At 54.2% G+C, this 20,281-nt stretch overlaps 1 protein-coding gene across 1 annotated transcript in view; it reads right to left on the bottom strand.

Annotated features, from left to right (window-relative positions):
* Nucleotides 1–20,281, bottom strand: part of PKP1 (plakophilin 1) — a 50,077-nt gene that overhangs the window by 3,787 nt on the left and 26,009 nt on the right. The window contains exons 3-13 of the mRNA XM_012459525.2: nt 16,829–17,223; nt 13,101–13,245; nt 11,998–12,205; nt 11,005–11,182; nt 9,509–9,623; nt 7,786–7,941; nt 6,751–6,927; nt 5,418–5,571; nt 4,890–5,076; nt 4,186–4,270; nt 323–425 (exon numbers count right to left, since the gene is read on the bottom strand). Coding sequence (XP_012314948.1) covers nt 351–425; nt 4,186–4,270; nt 4,890–5,076; nt 5,418–5,571; nt 6,751–6,927; nt 7,786–7,941; nt 9,509–9,623; nt 11,005–11,182; nt 11,998–12,205; nt 13,101–13,245; nt 16,829–17,223 — 1,875 coding nt within the window. The 3' untranslated portion in view covers nt 323–350. The remainder of the gene's footprint in view (nt 1–322; nt 426–4,185; nt 4,271–4,889; nt 5,077–5,417; nt 5,572–6,750; nt 6,928–7,785; nt 7,942–9,508; nt 9,624–11,004; nt 11,183–11,997; nt 12,206–13,100; nt 13,246–16,828; nt 17,224–20,281) is intronic.

The following is a 20,281-nucleotide window of genomic DNA, read 5'->3' as shown; positions in this document are numbered from 1 at the left end:
CCGTATTGCAGAACTCACTGTAGCTCATGTGAATGGTACCACCTGTGTTGTTCAGTGTACAACCTGCACATCTGTACCTAGCAGTCCTGCTCAGACCCTCTGACCCCTCCGACACTCCTAGGACATTAGACACCCCTAACATCCTGAGGGTGGGATGTTAGGGGTGTCTAATGTCCTGGCTCTGCTTGTGTTGGCCAGAGCCAGGTGAAAGGAGGCTTCTGTGTCCTGGGAGCACAGGCCTCGCCCCTGTCTCTGAGACAGGCTGAGGCTGTCACAGTCGTCCTGAAGGCATTCCTTGCCCTGGGGATGGGGCGATTCTTACCTGCAAGCCAACTTGCTTGGATAGCCTCTTAGAATCGGGAGGTGAAGTTCCTGAGGCTGTTGGCCCCGGCTAAGGTTCCCAGCATGTTCCTATCGAATCCTTGCTGCAAGGGAGAAACAGCAACCAAATGACACAAAACTGTGTGGGGCTTGCTGCGGGTCAGACACTGCCCACCGCCCTCCCAGAGCATCCTCGGCTCATGCAGCCTCTGCTCTTACCGATATGTACGTGTGTCAGGGCTAAAACCGGCCTCGTTAAATGTGCAACCAAACATAATAACTCTCCAAGAGTTGGTGAAATGTGTTTGAACTTCCACTGGCACGTTTGAATTTCCTACTTGCATTTGTAAAAACCTGAGTTGAAGCATGAGGATGTAGGCTGGTACTCATTCATTTTTAAACAGAGCAGCAACCAACAGCAGATCAGAGAAGTTGTCCTTTGTTCTTCCCTCTGACCATCTCTATCTTTTTTTTTTTTTTTTCAGACGGAGTTTCGCTCTTGTTACCCAGGCTGGAGTGCAATGGCGTGATCTCGGCTCACTGCAACCTCCGCCTCTTGGGTTCAAGCAATTCTCCTGCCTCAACCTCCTGAGTAGCTGGGACTATAGGTGTGCGCCACCATGCCCAGCTAATTTTTGTATTTTTAGTAGAGACAGGGTTTCACCATGTTGACCAGGATGGTCTTGATCTCTTGACCTCATGATCCACCTGCCTCGGCCTCCCAAAGTGCTGGGATTATAGGCATGAGCCACTGCACCTGGCCTTTTTTTTTTTTTTTTTTTTTAACAACTCTGACAAGACCTCTTGGGCAGAGAGGACATGCCCAGTGTTTCTCAAACACAGGAGCAGGGGCTAGCACTGGTGAGAAGCTGCTGTGCTAGAAGGTTCTGTTTACTTGTCTGTTCTCCACCTCCAGCCCCACTAGCCCCTGAGCAGCTACTGGGTGGAGACCGTGTCTTGTTCCTGTTATTCCTCCCAGCATACAGCAGGTGCTCAATACGTGCTTCCGAGTGAATGTGGACAGCATAATGTGAATGCAGCAATAGACTCAGGTGCCCTTGAGAAGAGGGTTCTGCTGCCAGCCCTGAGCTCTGAGAGCCAAGCCAGCCATCACCGACCTGTGGGAACAGGAGGGGAGATGGCATAGGGGATCTGAAACAGCAGCTGGTTTGAAGCCCTGCTCCTGCCGCCTTTACGCGGCATGTATTACATGATGCTGTTTTTCCTCTGCAGATTTGCATGCTCATTCCTGTTGAGCTTGGCTCCTGCCCTGACTCACTGAATCAAGACAAACTCCTTGGACCCTGATTCCCATTCAGCAAAATGGACACAAGCCATGTGGCCTGTCTCACCTGTGCTTGTGACAACTCAATGCGTGGTGGATGTGAAGTCACTTTGGGAACAGAAGCACCAACTAGATGATGCCCAAGGTTGTTGTCAAACGCAGCTGGAGGGAGGACTGGAGACCGAATGGGGATGCTGGCTCCCAAAGGCATCAGGTAGAAGGGAATTCCCACCGAGGGTGATGTCAGTGGATTCTGTGTGTGTCTTAGGCCAGGGGTGGGCTCTGTTTGTGCTTTGAGGTAAGCTCAGTGCTTTGGACCAGCATCACACAGCGGGAGGAGGCTCTCACTGGTCCTCCTCACCTGCCTCCCTGCTCCCTTTGTCTACCTGGCAGCTGCCATTTGCCAAGCCCACCCTCACTGCAGTGCTGTTAGAAAGGAGGACTATATTGTCACATGGAGAACAAGGGCCACTCTTTGCTGTAACCTTCAGGTTTCCCCAACCATCTTTGGTCACCATGGGTTCCTGGCCTCCCTATTGTCCCCTGCTGTGCTGGAGGAAGAGCTATGCCTCCTTCTGCCCCAGACCACTCAACCGGTCCCCAGGCTTCCCTGTCTTCCATCCCCGTCCTTCTCCCTTCTCTGCCAACTCCCTTTCCTCCCATGACAGAGATGCTTGGGTCCCCTCTGTCTTTAAACAGATCTCTTCTTACCCACTCTTTCGCTCCTTTTTCTCCAGGCCAAATTGCAGTGAGCAGCGTCTCCTCTGAGCACCTCCCCATCCATCCCCGCCCGCTGCCCCGCCTGCTGCAGCAGGCCCCATGGGGCTCCCCTTGCTTGGTCAGCAGTGCTCCTGGAGGGCTCCAGAGACTTCTGAAGCACCCGATCCAGGACCTTTCCCGGCGTCCATCCCCTGGTCCTCTCAGTAGTGCTGGGAACTGCTGTCCTGACTTCCTTAGAGCTTTCTCTTCTCACCAAGTCTTCAGCCCCTGCTGGCGCCCTGCGCAGTTCCTCCGGCACAGTCTCCTCCTCCTTGTCCCCAGTGGATGGTCTGCATATTTCTGTCCTGTCCCTCAAGACTTTTCCATACACATGCATCCCATTGTGGTCTCGCCGGTTCTCATGGCTTTGCCTGCCTGAACAAAGCTCCACTCTATATGGTAGCTCTGGCCCTTCTGCCAGGCCCATTACCTCTGGCCTGGACTCCCATCCAAGTCTTCCAAACCCAACCTCTCCAAATTGGGACCTCTCTTACTCCCACCTCAAAGCCTTCTCAGCCTCTTCCCATCTGATCTGTCTTTGTGAATATAACCACAGCCTCCAAGCTAAAAGCTGCAGCCTCATCAGCCCCACTATTCTGTTTCTTCTGCCTCCTATACTTTATGTCCATCCTCATCACCGAGGAATGGGAAAGAAGGGGCCATGTGAAGATGTCATACAACAAGACCTTATTCCCCAGAGGACTCTGTACCTGGCTAGGTGGGGAGGGGTTGAGGACAGAGAGGAGGCCAATGTCACCACAAGACAACGTGTATTTAACTTGTATTTAGCCACAACTGTGGAATAGAAATATAGTTATGGAATTATGCTGAAGAAGAGAATGTAAGGAATGTTCTTTATTACCTTAATCCCCCTTACTCCAGGGTTGCCACAGGCCTATGCAGGATTCAACCTTAGTGTTGATCTTGACTGGTCTGTGGTCTACCCTGGGGAAGACCATGCATTTCTACATATGGCTTAGCCGGCCCTTTGCCCTTTGGCGATGCTGGGCTTCCGCCTCCATGTTGCCATCTGCCACCTTCCTTCCTCTGAGAGGAGAATGGAGGGTGTGGCCACTTGTAAAGGCTTTCGTGGCCTATTTTGCCTGTAATCTGCAAGACACGCAGATTACAAACAGATGTTCACTGGCAGCAGAGAACAGAGGTGGGGCTCCTCCCACCACAGCATCTACATTCACAGCCCGGTCCTGTGAGGGCTTTTGTCAGGGCTGAAGTCATGCTGTGTAGTTTGGTTGGACTTCAGATCATTCAAGTGTTCTCTTTCAATTATAGACAAGGACAGCAGCCTGCAGGCTTCTCGGCCCACCCTGCCTTGCTCGCGGTGTGGGATTAGTCTTTCTAGTGCTGCTTTGATCATGAGACCCTCTATTCAAAACTTCAAATGGCCCTCTGGGGCCAAAGGTACAGGTCCAAGCTCTTCAGTCTGAAATTAAAGGGGTTTTGTAATCTAGCCTCAACCTACTCTTCTAGCTAGAGCACGTACCATGCCCTCAAATGGCTTGTGTGCTTTTTGCCCACTCTGCTTTTCAGTTTGCTCCTAAAGGATCCCACCCCAGGCCTCTCACACATTTCCTTGGTTTCCTCTGCCCACCATGTTCTCAGCATGCCTCGCAGATCCCAGAGCCTAGAGACTGATGAGAATGTTTACCACACTCATTTTCATATAGATGTGTCTTTGTTTCTCAGACTGTCCCGAAGGGCAGGGATGTATCCCCAGTGCCCAGCCCAGAGCCCAGCATATGCCAGGCACTCCGCTCATGTGCAGGAAGAACTCAGAAGAGGGAGATGTCCTGGGCTCTTACCTGTCTGAGGACACCCTGCAGTTCCTTGCTGGACCACATATCAGACAGGAGAAGTCGGGCAGCTTCTGCAGCCTTGGGTGAGGCGCTGGGCAGGTGAGAAGCGCAGTTGTGAGATGAGATTCCAGGAGGCGTGAGAAGGAACACCCTCTTCCCTCCCACCCCCATGGCCGGGGCCTGGACACAGAGGAAGCCTCAGAGGAGACCTCAGGTGTGCAAAAGAGAGGAGCCCCATTGGGGTGTGGTGAGCCTGGTCACCCTATGCAGTGGGCACAACCCCATGCCCCTGCCCACCTAGAGCACCCCAGGACTCTCCTCGGGGGCCATGAAGTGGTAGTGCTCTTCCACTCCAGTCCCCAGCGCTTGTCCTGGGGAGAGGGAGCCCTGCAGAGCGGGATAAAGTCCCTCTGCAGTTGGACCTGCTGCCCCACGCCTCTTGCTGGCCCTCTGAGGACCCCGTGCCCCCGAGTCCCCCAGCGGGAAGTGTGCTGCCTCTTCCCTCTGTGCAGCCCGGAGGACTGGATGCTGGACCCTTCGCTCCACGCACTCTCAGCTTCTGGAACTTCTCCATTCAAGCCTCCCCCGTCCCCAGCTCCCCTGCCCTGAGTGCTTCCTCTGCTCCACAGAGAGCTGCGGGACTGCCTCCTGCCGTGCAGGGTGAGGAGGGGCTCCGACTGGGGCCCAGTCCGTGGGGGCGCCGCGCCCACCTGCTGCGGCACAGGTTGATGACGTTGTTGAGCATGCTGCTGGAGAAGTACTGCCTGGCCAGCTGTGGCTGCGAGGCCATCAGGTTCCTCACGGTGTAGCAGGCCGAGGACAAGATGTCTTCGGAGTTGCTGGTGTTGCCAGTGTGGCTGGTGAGGAGCCTGGTCACCTCCGAGAACACCTGGTTCCCTGGGAGAGGAAGGAGTTGGGGCACAGGGTCAGGATGAGTGAGGGGCTCCCTCTGGGGCCATACTCTTGTATAGCCTTCTGCCAGGCTCTGAGCCAGGTGGCCTTCAGCGCTTCCTGCCAACTCCAACTCGGGGCTCAGAGACCCAGAGAGGGCCTTTGCAGATCTGCTCCCAGGCCTTAGGTGACAGGCCCCCTCCTGTCTCCACACCTGCCTTTGGCCAGCTTCCTTTCCTGGAATGCTCATCCCAGGGAGTGGCTTAAAGGGTGACCTTCCAACAGGCTTTGAGTTGTAGGGAGCCTGCCGTGTCCTGGCTGGAGGGGGAGGAGATGGAGGGTCTTACCCATCACTCTGTGCAGCACAGGGTGGCGGGACATGTTGCTCAGGAGGGAGGCTCCGGACCGCACCACATCAGAGTTGCCAGATTGCAGGAGGCGGGCAATTTGCGGCAGGCCCTTTTCCTTCAGCCCAATCAACTGGCTCATGCCACTGGACATCTAAGAGAGGAGGAGCAGGTGAGGAGCTGGCCTGTGTCTTCCCAGGCACCACGGCAGGCAGAAAGAGGCAAGGAATCCCAAAGGCAGACATCCCAGAACCCTTTCTCTTTCACCTTGGAAACCCTAGCAGACGCAAAGATCTGCTCACGTGTGGGCAATTACAGAAACCCAGGCTAACACGCAGCTCCCCTTTCCTGCCCTGATCCCATCTCCTGGATCAGCCTGCAGCCCAGATGGATGGAGAGAGGGAAGTCTCATTTCCCCTACTCATAGTGACCCAGAGTCAGTTTCTAGACTAACCCAAGCGTCCGACGCTGCTCTCACCCCAGTCTCAGCGCTGCGCCCATTACGTCTCCCAGCGCTACCTGCCCATATGAAACCATACGGCCAAGAGTGTGCGTCAGTTAAAGATCTGGCCATCTTCTTCCAACTTTCCTACCTCTCTAGAATACAACATATTTGTTGAGGGCTTGGGTCTAGGCCCACATGGAGACAGAACTGGGGTCCCCTAGAGGTAGGCCGTTCGTCCAGGGCTCTAAGCAACATGGCTGCCCTGGGTGTAACAGGTCCAGGTGGGCTTGGCGTTCTCGGAGCTGCCCAGCCTCATTCCTCACAGCTGGGGAAGTTTTCTGCCCTCGGTTCACTCTAAAGCTGCTGCTGCTCAGTTCCCTTGCCCTAAGTAAAGCTGAAGAACAGGGGGCCGCCTGGCCCATCTCCACTCCTCCCGACTGCAAACAGGTTTCCTCTGGCTCTGCCCCATACCACTGTGCCCCCAACCCAACATCTATACGCATTCTGTCACATCTCTGCACCTGCTTGGACCCTAAACCCTCCTTTTCCACCTTTGTCAGTTCAACAAATGGGAGACTCCTTTTGCCACAAATACCCTCTCCTCCCCTCTCCCTGACCCCAGGCAGAGCCCCTGGGACCAAAAACCATGTGGCCAAGATGACTGTGGGCATGGACAGAATCCAACCTCAGTGGGCCCACCCAATCTATGGCCCCCAGCAGCTCCCGAAGGGCAGGGGCATTTCTCCAGTGTCCAGCCCAGAGCTCAGCATATGCCAGGCACTCTGCTTATAGGAAGCTCCGAAGCCAGGGGTCAGGGTGAGGGGAAAAGCAGGGAGCAGTGGCTGGAGGACGAGGGTGCTGCGGGAGAGAAGGTGCAGCCCCACTTACCAGCCCCTTGCTGGCTGTCAGGTTCTGCAGGGCACCCGCACAGGCCTCCAGGGTGGCATCTTTCTTGCTCTTGCCCATGAGGTTCAGGTAGGTGCGGATGGCATCTGAATGGTACAACCAGCCACTGCCCTTGGGGTTGGTCTCTTCCTCAGGCAGGGGGCAGTCGAAGTTGTTGTTCTGAGGATGGAGAGCAGGTCGGTGAGGAGTCTCATGAGAGGACACGACCCGGGCACTCTGTCCCCATCCCCCAGCCTCAGGGTCGTGGTTCCAGACAGGGCAAGCTGAGGACCTGCCTGCGGAGGCAGGGAGCCTAGGACCACCCCGTGGCACCCCGTTCTTCTGTGTCCTGCAGCAACTCCAGGGGCTGCAGGAATGGGCCATGGTCCTCCAGACTTCCCAGGGCGTGGGAGAAGACAGCATCCTGGCATCCTGGGAGCTGTGCCCCAGGGCAGCCTTGGCCCAAACCTTCCAGATATGTGGGGCTGCTTTGGGCTCTCCCATTATGATGCTTCCTCTCCTTTCAGACTCAGAAAGTAGGTTTAACCTACCCTGGACCAACGGGGGTGGTCCGGGATTCCACAGCTGAGTCCAGTGAAGGAGGCCTGACCACCCCTCCCCGGCAGGTTTCTGCTTCTGGGGAAACCTGGGAGGGCTCAGGAGATGGTGGGAACCAAGGACAGAAAGGGTGAGAGTTCTGGCTTCCCTCAAATCCTCAAGGTAAGGGACAAGATGGAGGAGACTTGACCCATTATACAGTAAGAAAGACCAAGGCCTGCAAACAGACGGCTGGAGTTTCTGACCTCTAAGGTGGTCTAACCCCTATAGTTCCAAGAACAGATTCCCCGCTAGGCAAGATGAATGGCCTCTACCCAGTGCCCGGAGTGCAACATGAACCCCAGCCAAGGCTTTGGCCGGGGCCTGGCCCTTAGGGCTGACTTCAGGCCCCAGGAGGGCCCAGTGGAAAGGGCAGATGAAGTGGCGGCACCTGGCGGGTGCTCGATGGGCAGGCCCCGGCCCTGCCGATGCTGTACTAACCATCATCTTGTCACTCTTGTTGCTGAAGCAGCCAGTGGACGATTTCTCGGTGTAGGTGTTGCGGGCGTTGTACTCCAGTTGGCGGTAGCGGGTGGGCACCTCGGCGTCCAGGCGGTAGGAGAGGTTGTGCAGGACACACATGCAGTTTTCCACGGACTGGGGACCAAGCGGAGGCAGGGGCTTGAGCCTCCACTCAGCCTGATAGGCTCCTGGCCTGCCACCTACCCTAACTAATAAGAAAGCAGAGGCACCTGGGCTGCATCGGGAGAAATGAGCCCAGGCACCCAACATACTCTCAGCCTGGAAAGTCTCCCAGAGCCACCTCTGGGACCTGAGTTTGAATCTGCCATTTCCTGGCTGCGTTAACTTGACCGGCCTCACTTCTCTGGGCCTCAGCTTTCTCAGCTGTAAAATGGGACTACAGTCATCCACTTCACTAGGCTGTTGGAAATATGATACAGAGAAAGTACTTTTCACGGGACCTAGCGTGTGGTAGGACTGCTATGACAACATGCCCATGGGCAGACTGGGATATTGAAGAATGCGTCTTTCCTCCCAGAACAAACTCCTCCAGGAGAAGCCCCATCCCTCTAGATGCCAAAGCCATCTAGTGCCCCCGTCATTCCCTCTTCCCGTGACCAGTCCTCGGCTGTCAATGTCAGCAGTGCTAACTCCACATTAACAACACCCAGGGCTTCATCATGGCAGCCGGGCCCAGAATGTTGTCAATTTCCTTTGGCAAACCTCCAAGACTGTGGTTTGGGAGCAGCATATTTACCCTCCTAAATGTCTGGCCCTTGCTGGGGTCTAAGGAAATCTGACTTCTGGGGCTTGGGGTTACACAGGTACTGGGGATGTTGCGCCCACCGCAGAAAAGCATCTTGCCCGTTGGAACCAGGCTGAGCAGCTCAGCGACAAGGCTCTCCTTTGCGGCCCTGCTGTTGCTTCCAGTGAGGGGAGCAGGAGATAAAAATCCCTCCTCAGGGAAACTGTGCTGAGAACCGAGGTGCCGTGTTGCCCGGCCAGTGCCCTGGTGATCTGGGGCCTGCTGGACCTGTCTCCTGAGCCACTGTCTGCCGTGGTGGGGACCTGTCAGGCTTCTGTTTATCTGCCCTTCTGCGATTGTTTTCTTTCTGTTTGTCTGTGCTGTGTGTCCAGAAGTCTAAAGAGGGCAGGACGGTGACTCTGCCAATGGCTTTTCTGGGAGGCAGAGGGAAGACAGCAGTGGCAAAAGGAGCCTCGTCTCGGAGGACACTAAGCCCTGGAAGCACCAGTGTGGATTCCTCGGGGCCGCGGGGCAGGGTTCAGGCTGCGGGGCAGGGCTTGGCAGCGCCAATGCCAGCACAGCCAGCAGACACTCGCTGGGAGCTCCCTCTGTGCCAGGCCCTCTTTGTGTTTTGTTTATTAACTAATCAAGTCCTTCAGACAACCCTTGAGGTTGATATGATCACGACCATTTCCGTGAGTGAAGCGTGAACTGGGGAACAGAGATTAGGAAGCAGCTGCATCCACTCTGCTTCTAAGTGCGGGAGACTGGATTTGCACGGGCACACTGTCCCCAGAGCCCACCCCTGTAGCCACCACTGGGCCCTGCATCCAGATGCCCCCTCTACCACCCCTGACTCTGTGCTCCTGTCTTGTCACTGGGTCAGGCCTCAAAGGCACCCAGAAAACACAGTGGGCTGGGCCTGGGGGTCGGGGTACCACCAGGGGGTGCACTCACCTTGTCGTCACAGCGGCTGGCAGCCACACAGTTCTGGACATAGGCCATGAGGGAATCAATGAGCCCTGAGTAGTTACGCATGGTCTGGCGGCCTGCATCGGCTGAGCTCAGGTTCCTGGGGGAGAGGACAGAGGGTGGGAGAGGGCAGAGAAAGGGGGAAGAAAGAACAGGAAAGGTGGGGACAAGAGAGTGTGGTGGGGGCAGGCAGGGGAGGGGAGAGCAGAGAGGAGATGACGAGGTGGAGATTGGAGGTTGTGGTAGGCGGAAGGAAGAAGAGGAAAGAGAGGAAAGGAATGAAGAGAAGAAAAGATGAAGAAAAAGGAAGGAAAGAGAAACCGTTTAGCTAAGTCTGCCTGGCCCTGGCTGAGGCTGAAATGAGGTCTCATTTGCACTCAGTTCTTCTCCGCCTTTGCTTTGCCCAGTAACTTTCTAACTGGCAATGGCTCGGTGTGGCAATGGCCCCTCTGCAGCTGCAGCCCAAGGCTCACAGCCTGCTACCGCTGGCCCTTTGTGGAACAAGAGCTGGAAGCTCCTGCATGCCCAGTCTCCTTCTGTGGGGCAGGAAGAAGCCCTGTTGATGCTGGATCAGAAGTGGGGCTGCGGGTGGCCGGGCTGGGCACCAGAAGCTCCCTCTCCATGCAAGCTGTGTTCTGCCCTCAGTAGTAGGCTTGTTCCAAGCAATCTGGGCTCATCAGCCTGGTGCAGGTGGGGTGTGGCTACAGTAGTACTTCAGCCCCATAAAACTCTTAATTACCCTGGGTTTTCATCTCCCCAGCCTCCCTGCTTCCTGGGGGCTGCTGCTGAGACTGGCAAGGAGAAGCAGAAGTTGACACACAGAGGCACATGCCAGCTGCACCTACCATTCTGGGGCAGGGGGGTGGTTCTCAGGATTTGGGGAAGACAAACCCCACTAGAGCAAGTTGGGGCCCTAAAAGGGGTCCTGCTCCAAGGCTCCAAGCTACCCCTCCCTCCAGCTTGTAAACCTCCGCTTCTAGAACAAGCCCTCCCACCAGCTGCCACACCCTGGTACGGAACTTAGAAAACTTTGGCCAAAGCAGTGCCATCTTCATGCCAATGCACACGGCAAACGGTTTTAACACCACAGCCGGGAAGTGACTCATTAGCAACCAATCGGTAGACTTTTGAATAAAAGAACACTCTTCAAGATAGCACAAGAAATGCATTTTTTCAGGGGGTGGAGGAGGGAAATGGTTGAACCAGTTTGGATATTCAGATCCAGTCATTTCCACTCACAGATTCCTGACTAGTGTCCGCTGTATTCTCTCAAAGTGGGTGGTAGGGTCCTGAGCCTTATCCAGATCCAGGGACGTTAGAAGGGCCTGAGCCCCTGTGTCCTGGAGCCTGCCCAGAAGAGCCAGTGCCGGCTTGTCTATTATGTTTGTTCTATGCGCTGGCTGAACGTTGGCTGAAATGGGGGCCAATGGGGAAGGGCCCAAGACTGGGACAAAAAGGCCTCATGTGTCCTCCTCTCTCACCTCAAGCAGCCCGTGGCATTGAAGAAGACCTCAGGGTCCACCACTTCCCGGGACATGTTGCTGTTGCCATCGCACCAGCCAGAGAAGGGAATGATGACGCGGTCGGCCAGAACAGGCAGGGCGTCGGCAATGAGCTCCTCCTTCAGCTCGTCAGTGGAAGACAGGTTCCAGAGCAGCCCTGGGGATCAGAGACCACCAGCCCAATTTGTGCCAGGCTCAGGAAGCCCTAGGGATCAAGGTAACAGCAGCAGCCTGGACTCTCCCAAATGGACCCCACTGAAACGTCACCTTCCAGGTAGGCCTGGTTTACAGAACCTATTGTCTGACTGTTCCATGCGGCCATTTCTCACTGTCCCAACCAGACTGCAGGTTCTTTGAGGTCAGGGAACATCTCAGAGTTCTCTGTCAAGGCCAAAATTATGCATGTGGAAAGTGATCAAAAAACGTTTGATTGCTCAGTGGTTTTTAGTATAAATTTTAGCACTTGGGCTCTTCTAATGCTCTCTTTTCCATCTGAAAGTCATTCCAGAAATACTTATCCATTGTTACTCTGTACACGGTCTGATCTTCCCAGTCTGTGACTAGTTCCTCTTGTGCCCCCAACCTTGAGTGCTTATCGTATTTCTTGAACACGGGGTAGGTACTTAAGACCCGTTAACCCCTTCCCCCTCAGCCTTTCTCTCCATCACCTGCGAACCCCAGGGCTTGTGGAATATGATCTTGCCTGGACACCAGCCTTCCCACTCTTGCTCTCTAACCTCAAAAAGATGGTGACCCCTTGTGTGTGTGCACACCACCCAGGCTCACCCTCTGGACACCCCTAATTGGGCCAAGGCCAGTGTCGCTAAATGCTCAGGATATTAGCCCCAGGCCAAATCTGCCCAGCTGTGTCTTGTCCCAGCCTGGAGGGACTGGCTTGCACCCCAGCCTGGGGCCACAGCCAGTGGCCTTGCACGGCCCCCACCGTGGCTCTCCGTGGCCGTGGCATCCTACCGGTCAGCTGCTTCTGGATCTCCGTGTTCCCGGTTCTCCTCAGGAGGCTGACGGCTTCGCGGATCCCATTCTGCCTCCGCGTCTCCAGCTTGTTGGTGGTGCTCCTGAACACCAGGTTGCGCAGGGCGCCTGCCGCGGCCTGCTGGACGTTCTGGTTGGGGCTGCGGAGGAGGTCCACCAGCTTGCAGATGCCTCCCAGCTGATAGACCTGCCGGGAGAGAGTTGCCACACTACCTGGTCAAGGGAGCTGAGGTTGATCTGGTCATTCTATACTCAAAGCTGATTATTTTTTCAGACCGAAAAAATCTTTCAGAAAGATTCAAGTCAACCAAAATAAATAAGCAACGCGAGGTCATGATAACTGACCCAGATCGTGAATAGAAAGGCCTGGATTCAGATCCTAGCTCCCACATCCTAGCTGGGAGACCCTCAGCTCGGGTGCCTCCTCTTTCCTGAGCCCTGCTTTCCTCCTCTGGAGAATGGTGGTGAGGACTCAGTAAGAAAGTGGATATAAATATATTTCAAAACCCTCAAGAAGAACACAGACAAAAGGGAAACTCTCTCATGGGAACTCTCTCCTACAGTAGAAACGGATGCAAACTTATCCGGGACTCTGGGAAACACATTTATGATACTACATCCTTGGGCTGAACTGCAGGGCCCTATAATGTCCCTCCTGCCAGCAAAGCTTTGGAGGCATCAACAGGCCCTGTTTTCCACCGTAAGATGCTTGAAGAGAGAAGGGGAGTGGGAGAGAGGAAGCAGGCAGGAGGGCAGGAGTTGAGAGGTGGGGAGCAGTCATATTCTTTGGCGGGATTTGAGAAAGGGGATTCCTGTTGAACCCATGATTGGCATTGAAGTGTCTCTTCCATGACCAGCGGAGGAAATGTCCACGCCTAATGTCTACTTAAACAGAGGGCTTTGCTCTGCAAAAGGTTACGACACCCAGCTCTAACCTTGGACAATGCGAAGGCCCCTGGAAGCTGGGCAGGGCAAGAAGGAGCCAACTTCAGATCCCCTAACCCGTCTGTAAAAGCAGAGTCAGACCGACACATCCAGACCCTGCGCAGGCCCACTAAGGAGGAAAGTGTGCAGCCAGCTACCTGTTGCTTGGCAGATTCATCCTGGAAGCAGGTATGCTGGATGTAATAGGCCCCAATGGCCTGGAACTTCTCATCCTGGGAGCTCAGGTACTGCACAGCCTTGGGGATGGTCAGCCCACTGCACTCGATGTCCTCACTGCAGATTCTGTGAAGAATGGGCAGTGGGGGTGGTTACAGGGTGGGCTGGGAGCCCTGGTGAGGGGGCTCAGAGTTCCTCCTGGCACACTAAGCTGACATAGCCTCATCTGCCCTCTGGAAAGCCAAAACAAGGCAGCCCAGGGCCACTAGGAATGGCTCCTGTCCTCCAGAGGAGGGAAGGCTACACCCATCGGATTTTCCCCACGTGAGAATAGTGAGCCCCTGGTCACAGTCAATGTCCAAGCAAGTATATTTTCTTTCTCTGCACTGGGGAAAATTTCCTCCCTATTCCCTGAGGTGAAGCTTCCCACCCATCTTGACACCTCTCTTGTTTTTACCTGTATTAGGAAAATGGAAGACAATGGCCATGAGCCCATCCACCATCCATCCACCATCCATCCATCCATCCAACCATTCATCCATCCACCATCCATCCACCATCCATCCACCCACCATCCATCCATCCATCCACCATCCATCCACCATCCATCCATCCATCCACCATCCATCCATCCACTGTCCACCATCCATCCATCCATCCATCCATCCACCATCCATCCACCATCCATCCATCCATCCATCTACCATCCATCCATCCATCCATCCAACCATCCATCCAACCATCCAACCATCCATCCATCCATCCATCCAACCATCCATCCATCTATCCATCCATCCACCATCCATCCATTCATCCATCCAACCCTCCATCCACCATCCATCCATCCATCCATCCAACCATCCATCCATCCATCCAACCATCCAACCATCCATCCATCCATCCATCCAACCATCCACCCATCTATCCATCCATCCACCATCCATCCATCCACCATCCATCCATTCATCTATCCAACCATCCAACCATCCATCCATCTATCCATCCATCCACCATCCATCCATCCAACCACCCATCCATCTATCCATCCATCCATCCACCATCCAACCATCCACCATCCATCCATCCACCATCCAACCATCCACCATCCATCCATCCATTCAACCATCCACCATCCATCCATCCATCCATTCACCCACCGTCCATCCATCCATCCATCCATCCAACCATTCATCCATCCATCCACCCATCCATCCATCCATCTATCCATCCCCAAGTCCAGCTGGCTCTTACACAAACATTTTCACATCTATCCTTTCTTCCCATTCTTATAGCCACCAATTTCCTGATCTTGATTACTTTAATGGCAGCAAGAGACTCCCATAATTGGCTTTCTTCTCAAGCTCCCCCATCCAACTTTTTATACCCTTTTACCCGATAAATCTCCCTAAAACCCTGTTCACTGTGTTGTTCTCCAGCTTAGAAACCATCAGTGGCTTCTCCGTACTTCAGGTTTATGTGTAAACTGTTAAGCCTGATATCCAAGGGCAGGTATGAGGTTGAATCATAGGAAATGTCTATATTCAACCTTTTTTTGAGCCACAAAAACCAGAAATTTCATACATGTTAACCTAATCACCCAGCTCCACTATGCCCCTTGAACATTCCCCAGCCCCTACCCAGGGTCTGCTCCAGCAAGACTGTCACCTTCACTGTACCGTGGCCAGGTCTCAGGGATGCCTCAAGGCACACCACTGGCCCTGCTGAAGCCCACCTCTGTGAAGCCCTCCCAGGGAAGGGAAACCTCTCTTCTAAGAACCTCTCCAGCCTCCCTGGTATAGAGTCACAGGGTGGTGACTGGCTGTATCCAGCATTCAGAGAGGGAGCCTTTTCCTCATGCTCTGACATACCTGGTGCTCAGTAAACACTCACGATTCTAGCTGTAGCAACCCAACTTCAGTTCTAAGAAAAACACCCAAGGTGCAGAGCTCTCTGGCACTAGGTTGGCAGTACTGATGCCCACGCTGAGAGAACGTCACCCTGCATTTGTCAGCAAAATGTCATCCCTAAATAGGTTGACACTCATCCCTTCCATATCTCACCTAGAACCTCCACTTAGGGCCTCTGGTTGGGGCAATGAGCTGAAGCCAGAGGCTGCCCTGATCAGCCTCCAAGAGAGAGAGGTTTCTTAGTTCTTCTCCAAATCACCCCAAATGTGCCTTACAGCCTTCAAGTAGTTAAGAAAGGTCTAGCTCTCTAACGGGGTTCTGCTTATTTTCAGAACAGGGTGGTACTGGCAGAGGGGAGCACAGGATGTAGAGTCAGCTGTGTGGCCTTGGACTAGCTACTTAACATCTCTGTGCCTTGTTTTCCTCTCAGGAATACTCACGCCTACCTTGCGGAGGTGGCGAGGATTAAAGATGAAGAATGCAAAGCTCCTGAGGCTCTCTGAAAAGCAGTTCATTGTGTAGCTCCAGGACAGCTCTGGGTTGTCCCTATCATGGCTGTGTTCCTTGCACTTGCCAAAGAGCCTGGCATGTGCTAGATGCTCAGCAAACGTTTGCCAAATAAATAAATAACGATGAGCAGTAGGTGGCGATGAAGGACAGTTTAAAGGTTCAGGGAGCCCCCAGCCCTGAAGAGCAAGCTGTGTCCCTCAGGACACCTATGCGTCTATGGCTCCTAACGGGGCACCCAATTTGGTCTCCTTCCTTCCCTCTGGGTGATGGCCTTCAACATCTGCGCACAGGAGTTGCACTCTGTTCTGTAGCACTAGATCATGAAGCCACATGAAGTCCCTCAGGGTTTTTGTTTTTTTTTTGAGACAGGGTCTCACTCTGTCACCCAGGCTGGAGTGCAGTGGCGCTATCTCGGCTCACTGCAAACTTCACTTCCTGGGCTTAAGTGATTCTCTTGCCTCAGCCTCCTGAGTAGCTGGGACTACAGGCACCTGCCAGCCATGCTTGGCTAATTTTTTTTTTTGAGACAGGGTTTCCCCATGTTGCCCAGGCTGGTCTCAAACTCCTGAGCTCAAGTGTCCCCTACCCCCTGCTGCCTCAGCCTCCCTAAGTACTGCAATTGTAGGCGTGAGCCACCACCCAGGCCATGTCCCTCAGTTTTTCATGTCTATTCGTCCTATTTGTCCTTCGGATTTACCTGTCTTATAACATAACCTAAAACCCATTCTATTCCCATCGTCCATATCGGGGCACATTCCTTTGCTCTTTCAGAACATGGATATTCTGAAATTTACACGCCTAGGATCAGAGGTTCTCAAACTCTAGTGTAAATCAGAATCCCTGGAGGGCTGGTTAAAATGTGCATTGCCAGCCCCTCTCCCAGTGTTTCTGAGACAGTAGATCTCGGTGGGTTCCCAAAATGAGCATTTCTAACAAATTCCTGGGCAATGCTGATGTTGCTGGTTGGAGGAGCACACTTTGAGAACCATTAGCCTGGCTAACCTTCTCTAATTAGCCTCCCTTGAACAGTGAGCTTTAAAACCTACACAGTCCGGGTCTGGGTTCTGTTTCACCTTCACACTAAAAACTTCTTGAGGTCAGGGGCCCATTGGGCCAGGTTCTCCCCATCAGGGAGCCCATGGTGCCGGGGACAATGAACTCCCCAGTGACAGAGGTTATGCCTCTCCTGGCATCCCAGGAGCCCTTTGCAGGGTGCAGCAGCCTGGCTAAGGCTAACGGTTTGTGTCCCACCTGGCCCTCCTGGCTGCCCAGCCCAGCCTAGCAGCACTCACTTGGAGCTGGCTCTAGAGTGGCTGAAGGACAGGTCCTTGTTGCAGGAGATGGGTGGGACATACACGGGGTCCTGCTTGGAGGCACAGGAGGGCGGGCGCACAGGGCACTTCTTCACAGCCTTCTGACCACTGCAGGTGCTGTAAAAGCTGTAGCGGTTCTGGGTGGTCTTGTGGCCCTTGCTGCCCAGCGTGCCCTTGCGCAGGGTGCCCCGTGGGTCACAGTAGAGGTCGGGCTCACTGCGGCTCGCCTTGATTTTCTGCATGAAGCAGATGTCGCTGCCTGCGCCGGTGGTGTTACAGCTGCCCCGCGGGTAGTGCCGGCTCCAGTTCTCCATCTGGCTGTAGGAGCTGAAGCGCCTGTTGTCAGGCTCCCGCTTGAGGGTTCCATTGTAGATCTGGCCAGGGAAAGGGAGAAAAGCTCGGTCAAGGCTCCTAAATGGGGATCCTGGACCCAGCAGGCCATGAGATGCAGCCCTCCCCAGCCCCCATCATAATGCTCATAGGATCCCAGAATGTTTGGTGTGGAAGGAAACTGAGCCATCATCTGATATATTACCTTTTCAACTACAGGCTGTGACCCATTATGGATTATAAAATAAATTTAGTGGCTGAGCACGGTGGCTTGTGCCTGTAATCCCAGCACTTTGGGAGGCCGAGGTGAGCGGATCACAAGGTCAGGAGATTGAGACCATCCTGGCCAACACGGTGAAACGCCGTCTCTACTAAAGATACAAAGAAAAGTTAGCTGGGCATGGTGGCATGTGCCTGTAGTCCCAGCTACTTGGGAGGCTGAGGCACGAGAATCGCTTGAACCTGGAAGGCGGAGGTTACAGTGAGCTGAGATCATGCCACTGCACTCCAGCCTGGGTAACAGAGCGAGACTCAGTCTCAAAAAAAAAAAAAAAAAGAAAAAGAAAAGAAAAGAAAAATCAATTTAGAAGACTGTGACCATCATTTTAAAAAAGAGGGAACAGAATAATATATCCTGGAATATAAAATATCAGAGTGCAGCGCCCGTAATAAAGCGGTTGTTTTGTGAAGCAGTGTGTGGGTACTGGGTTGCAACGTACGATGCATTTCTTTTTTTTTTTGAGACGGAGTTTCACTCTTGTTACCCAGGCTGGAGTGCAATGGCGCGATCTCGGCTCACCACAACCTCCGCCTCCTGGGTTCAGGCAATTCTCCTACCTCAGCCTCCCGAGTACCTGGGATTACAGGCACGCACCACCACGCCCAGCTAATTTTTTGTATTTTTAGTAGAGACGGGATTTCACCTTGTTGACCAGGATGGTCTCGATCTCTTGACCTCGTGATCCACCCACCTCGGCCTCCCAAAGTGCTGGGATTATAGGCGTGAGCCACCGCGCCCAGCCTACGATGCATTTCTTACTGTGAGTCGCTGTCAAAAAAGTTTGACAGACTCTGATCTGGTCCCACATGGTACAGTCCAGAAGAAGGAGTTGGAGGCCCAGAGAAGAGGGGCCTTCTAGTTTACTCAGTGAGGAAAGGGCAAAACCCGGACTTGAGCCTGAGTCTCCAAGCCCTGTGCCATTCCCAGGCGCCAGCAACTTCTCACACAGCCAGCCTTCGTTGGCCACTTAAACTCAGCACACGGCAATTTCTCTCTTGGCCAGGCCAGTTCACTACTGTTCTTTTCTGCTAAGCACTTCATCTTGCCTCCCCTCTGCCAGGGCAAGAAGCAAATTGTAACAGGTTACCTCAAAGGCCAAAGAAGGACAATAGTCCTGCTCCCTGGGCCCTTTCACAAGGGACTGTGAGCTAGGGGCCCGAGGTCACACGTGGAGGTAGGCCTGGGGCTGCAGGGGGTGGTGCAGGAGCGCCTCCTGGACTTTGTCATCAGGCTGGCAGTGGGGATAAGCGGGCAGAGGCTCACTCCACCACAAAAACATATGACGGACAGTGAGGTGCCTCAGGGGCTCTGTGTGAGCCCACGTGGGTAGTCAGCTTCCCTGGGAGGAGCCGGTGAGGCTGGAGGCTTGGTGGGAATTAGTTCCGAAACAGAACTGTCCGAGGAGGACTTTCCCAGGAGCTCGCAAGCCGGTGGGTCTGACCTGCTCCAACTTGTTCTCAGAGTAGAGGATCAACATCGGGTCTGATAAAAATGTCTCCACACAGGTGCTGACTTGGGACTCACCTTTGCTGGGATGGGCCAGGGCCAAACCGAGCAACCCAGGGCCTGCCTGCCTACCCCTGCCCCTCCCTGAGAGAGAGAGAGAGAGAGTATGTGCATAGGGGAGGTCATTAGGCAACTGGGTAATTCCCTTCCACACCAGATCTGGCCACACAAGGCTGGGGAGGGGCTGGCACTCTACCTGGTCTTTTTTCATCTCTGCAGGGAGTCATAGCCAGCAGGAACCTCCCATGGCTTGAGCTCCCAGAAAGACTGGGTGTCAAACCACCAGTCAGAAGTTGCATCCAAAACCCAGAAACCACAGACTGTTAACCTTGCCAATGGCCTGCTCATCCCCTTCACCCACACACCCAGCTGTGTACTCAGGCAGGCACAGTTTTCTTCCCCAAACTGGGTCAAACCAACCTACCCCAAAGGGAATTGGTGTCTGGTTGTTGGGAGAGGCACAGATGGACGAGTGCAAGGCATGGGGAGAAGAGCTGGACAATTTTCTGAGCATCTGGGCATGGAATGCGTGTCTTGCAGATTACAGGCAAACTATGCCATGAAAACCTTTACAGATGGCCACACCCTCCATTCTCCTCTCAGGGGAAGGAAGGTGGCAGATGGCAACATGGAGGGGGAAGCCCAGCATCGCCAAAGGGCGAAGGGCCGGCTAAGTCTTAAATGGAAACGCAACAAGGAGCACGCTTGTTCTCCGTAGATGACACGCCTGGATGTCATCTCAGACACCTGATGAGAAGCCCAAACACTCATCCTGGCCCAAACCCAGCAAAGATGTGATCATGCTGACTGAGCCTCACAGAGGCTTTGGGCTTTGCTTTCCTGTGCTGGGAAAAGGAGCAGCCAGGAGCCTTGCCAAGTCTCAGCAAGGGTGGGCTGCCCACAGAGAATGGGCACTGGCTGCACCCGCAGGGGAGTGGGCAAGGTGCGGAAGGCAGGGATGTCCCTGTGGGACTGCATTTCCCAGCCTCCCACCATCAGCTGTACCCCAGTGGCATCACCCATTCCTGGGAACCTCACCCCAGCTCCTAGTGTCATGGTGCTGGTGGGCTGTGCTGCTTGAGGACAGCTGGGTATGACGCTCTCACGTCGTCATGGCCCTTTGCTGTCACTTTGACAAGCAGGAGTAAAGCCTCCTCTGAGTCAAACCCCATCCTCCTCAAGTACCAGGAGGAGGCCTGGATTCCCTCCAAGGCACAAGGAGGCAAACTGCCACCGGCTCTCCCTGCACAAATGGCCTGGGACCTGGCTGAAGCCTGCAGCCACGAAGGCTGAAATGGCAGCAACCGCCTGGGACT

The sequence above is a fragment of the Aotus nancymaae genome, unplaced genomic scaffold (genome assembly GCF_030222135.1).
Source record: "Aotus nancymaae isolate 86718 unplaced genomic scaffold, 86718_ANA_hifiasm-v0.15.2.pri h1tg000039l, whole genome shotgun sequence".
Classification (NCBI taxonomy): domain Eukaryota; kingdom Metazoa; phylum Chordata; class Mammalia; order Primates; family Aotidae; genus Aotus; species Aotus nancymaae.
The sequence above is the reverse complement of the archived record's forward strand: the minus strand, read 5'-3'. Positions and strand labels throughout refer to the sequence as shown.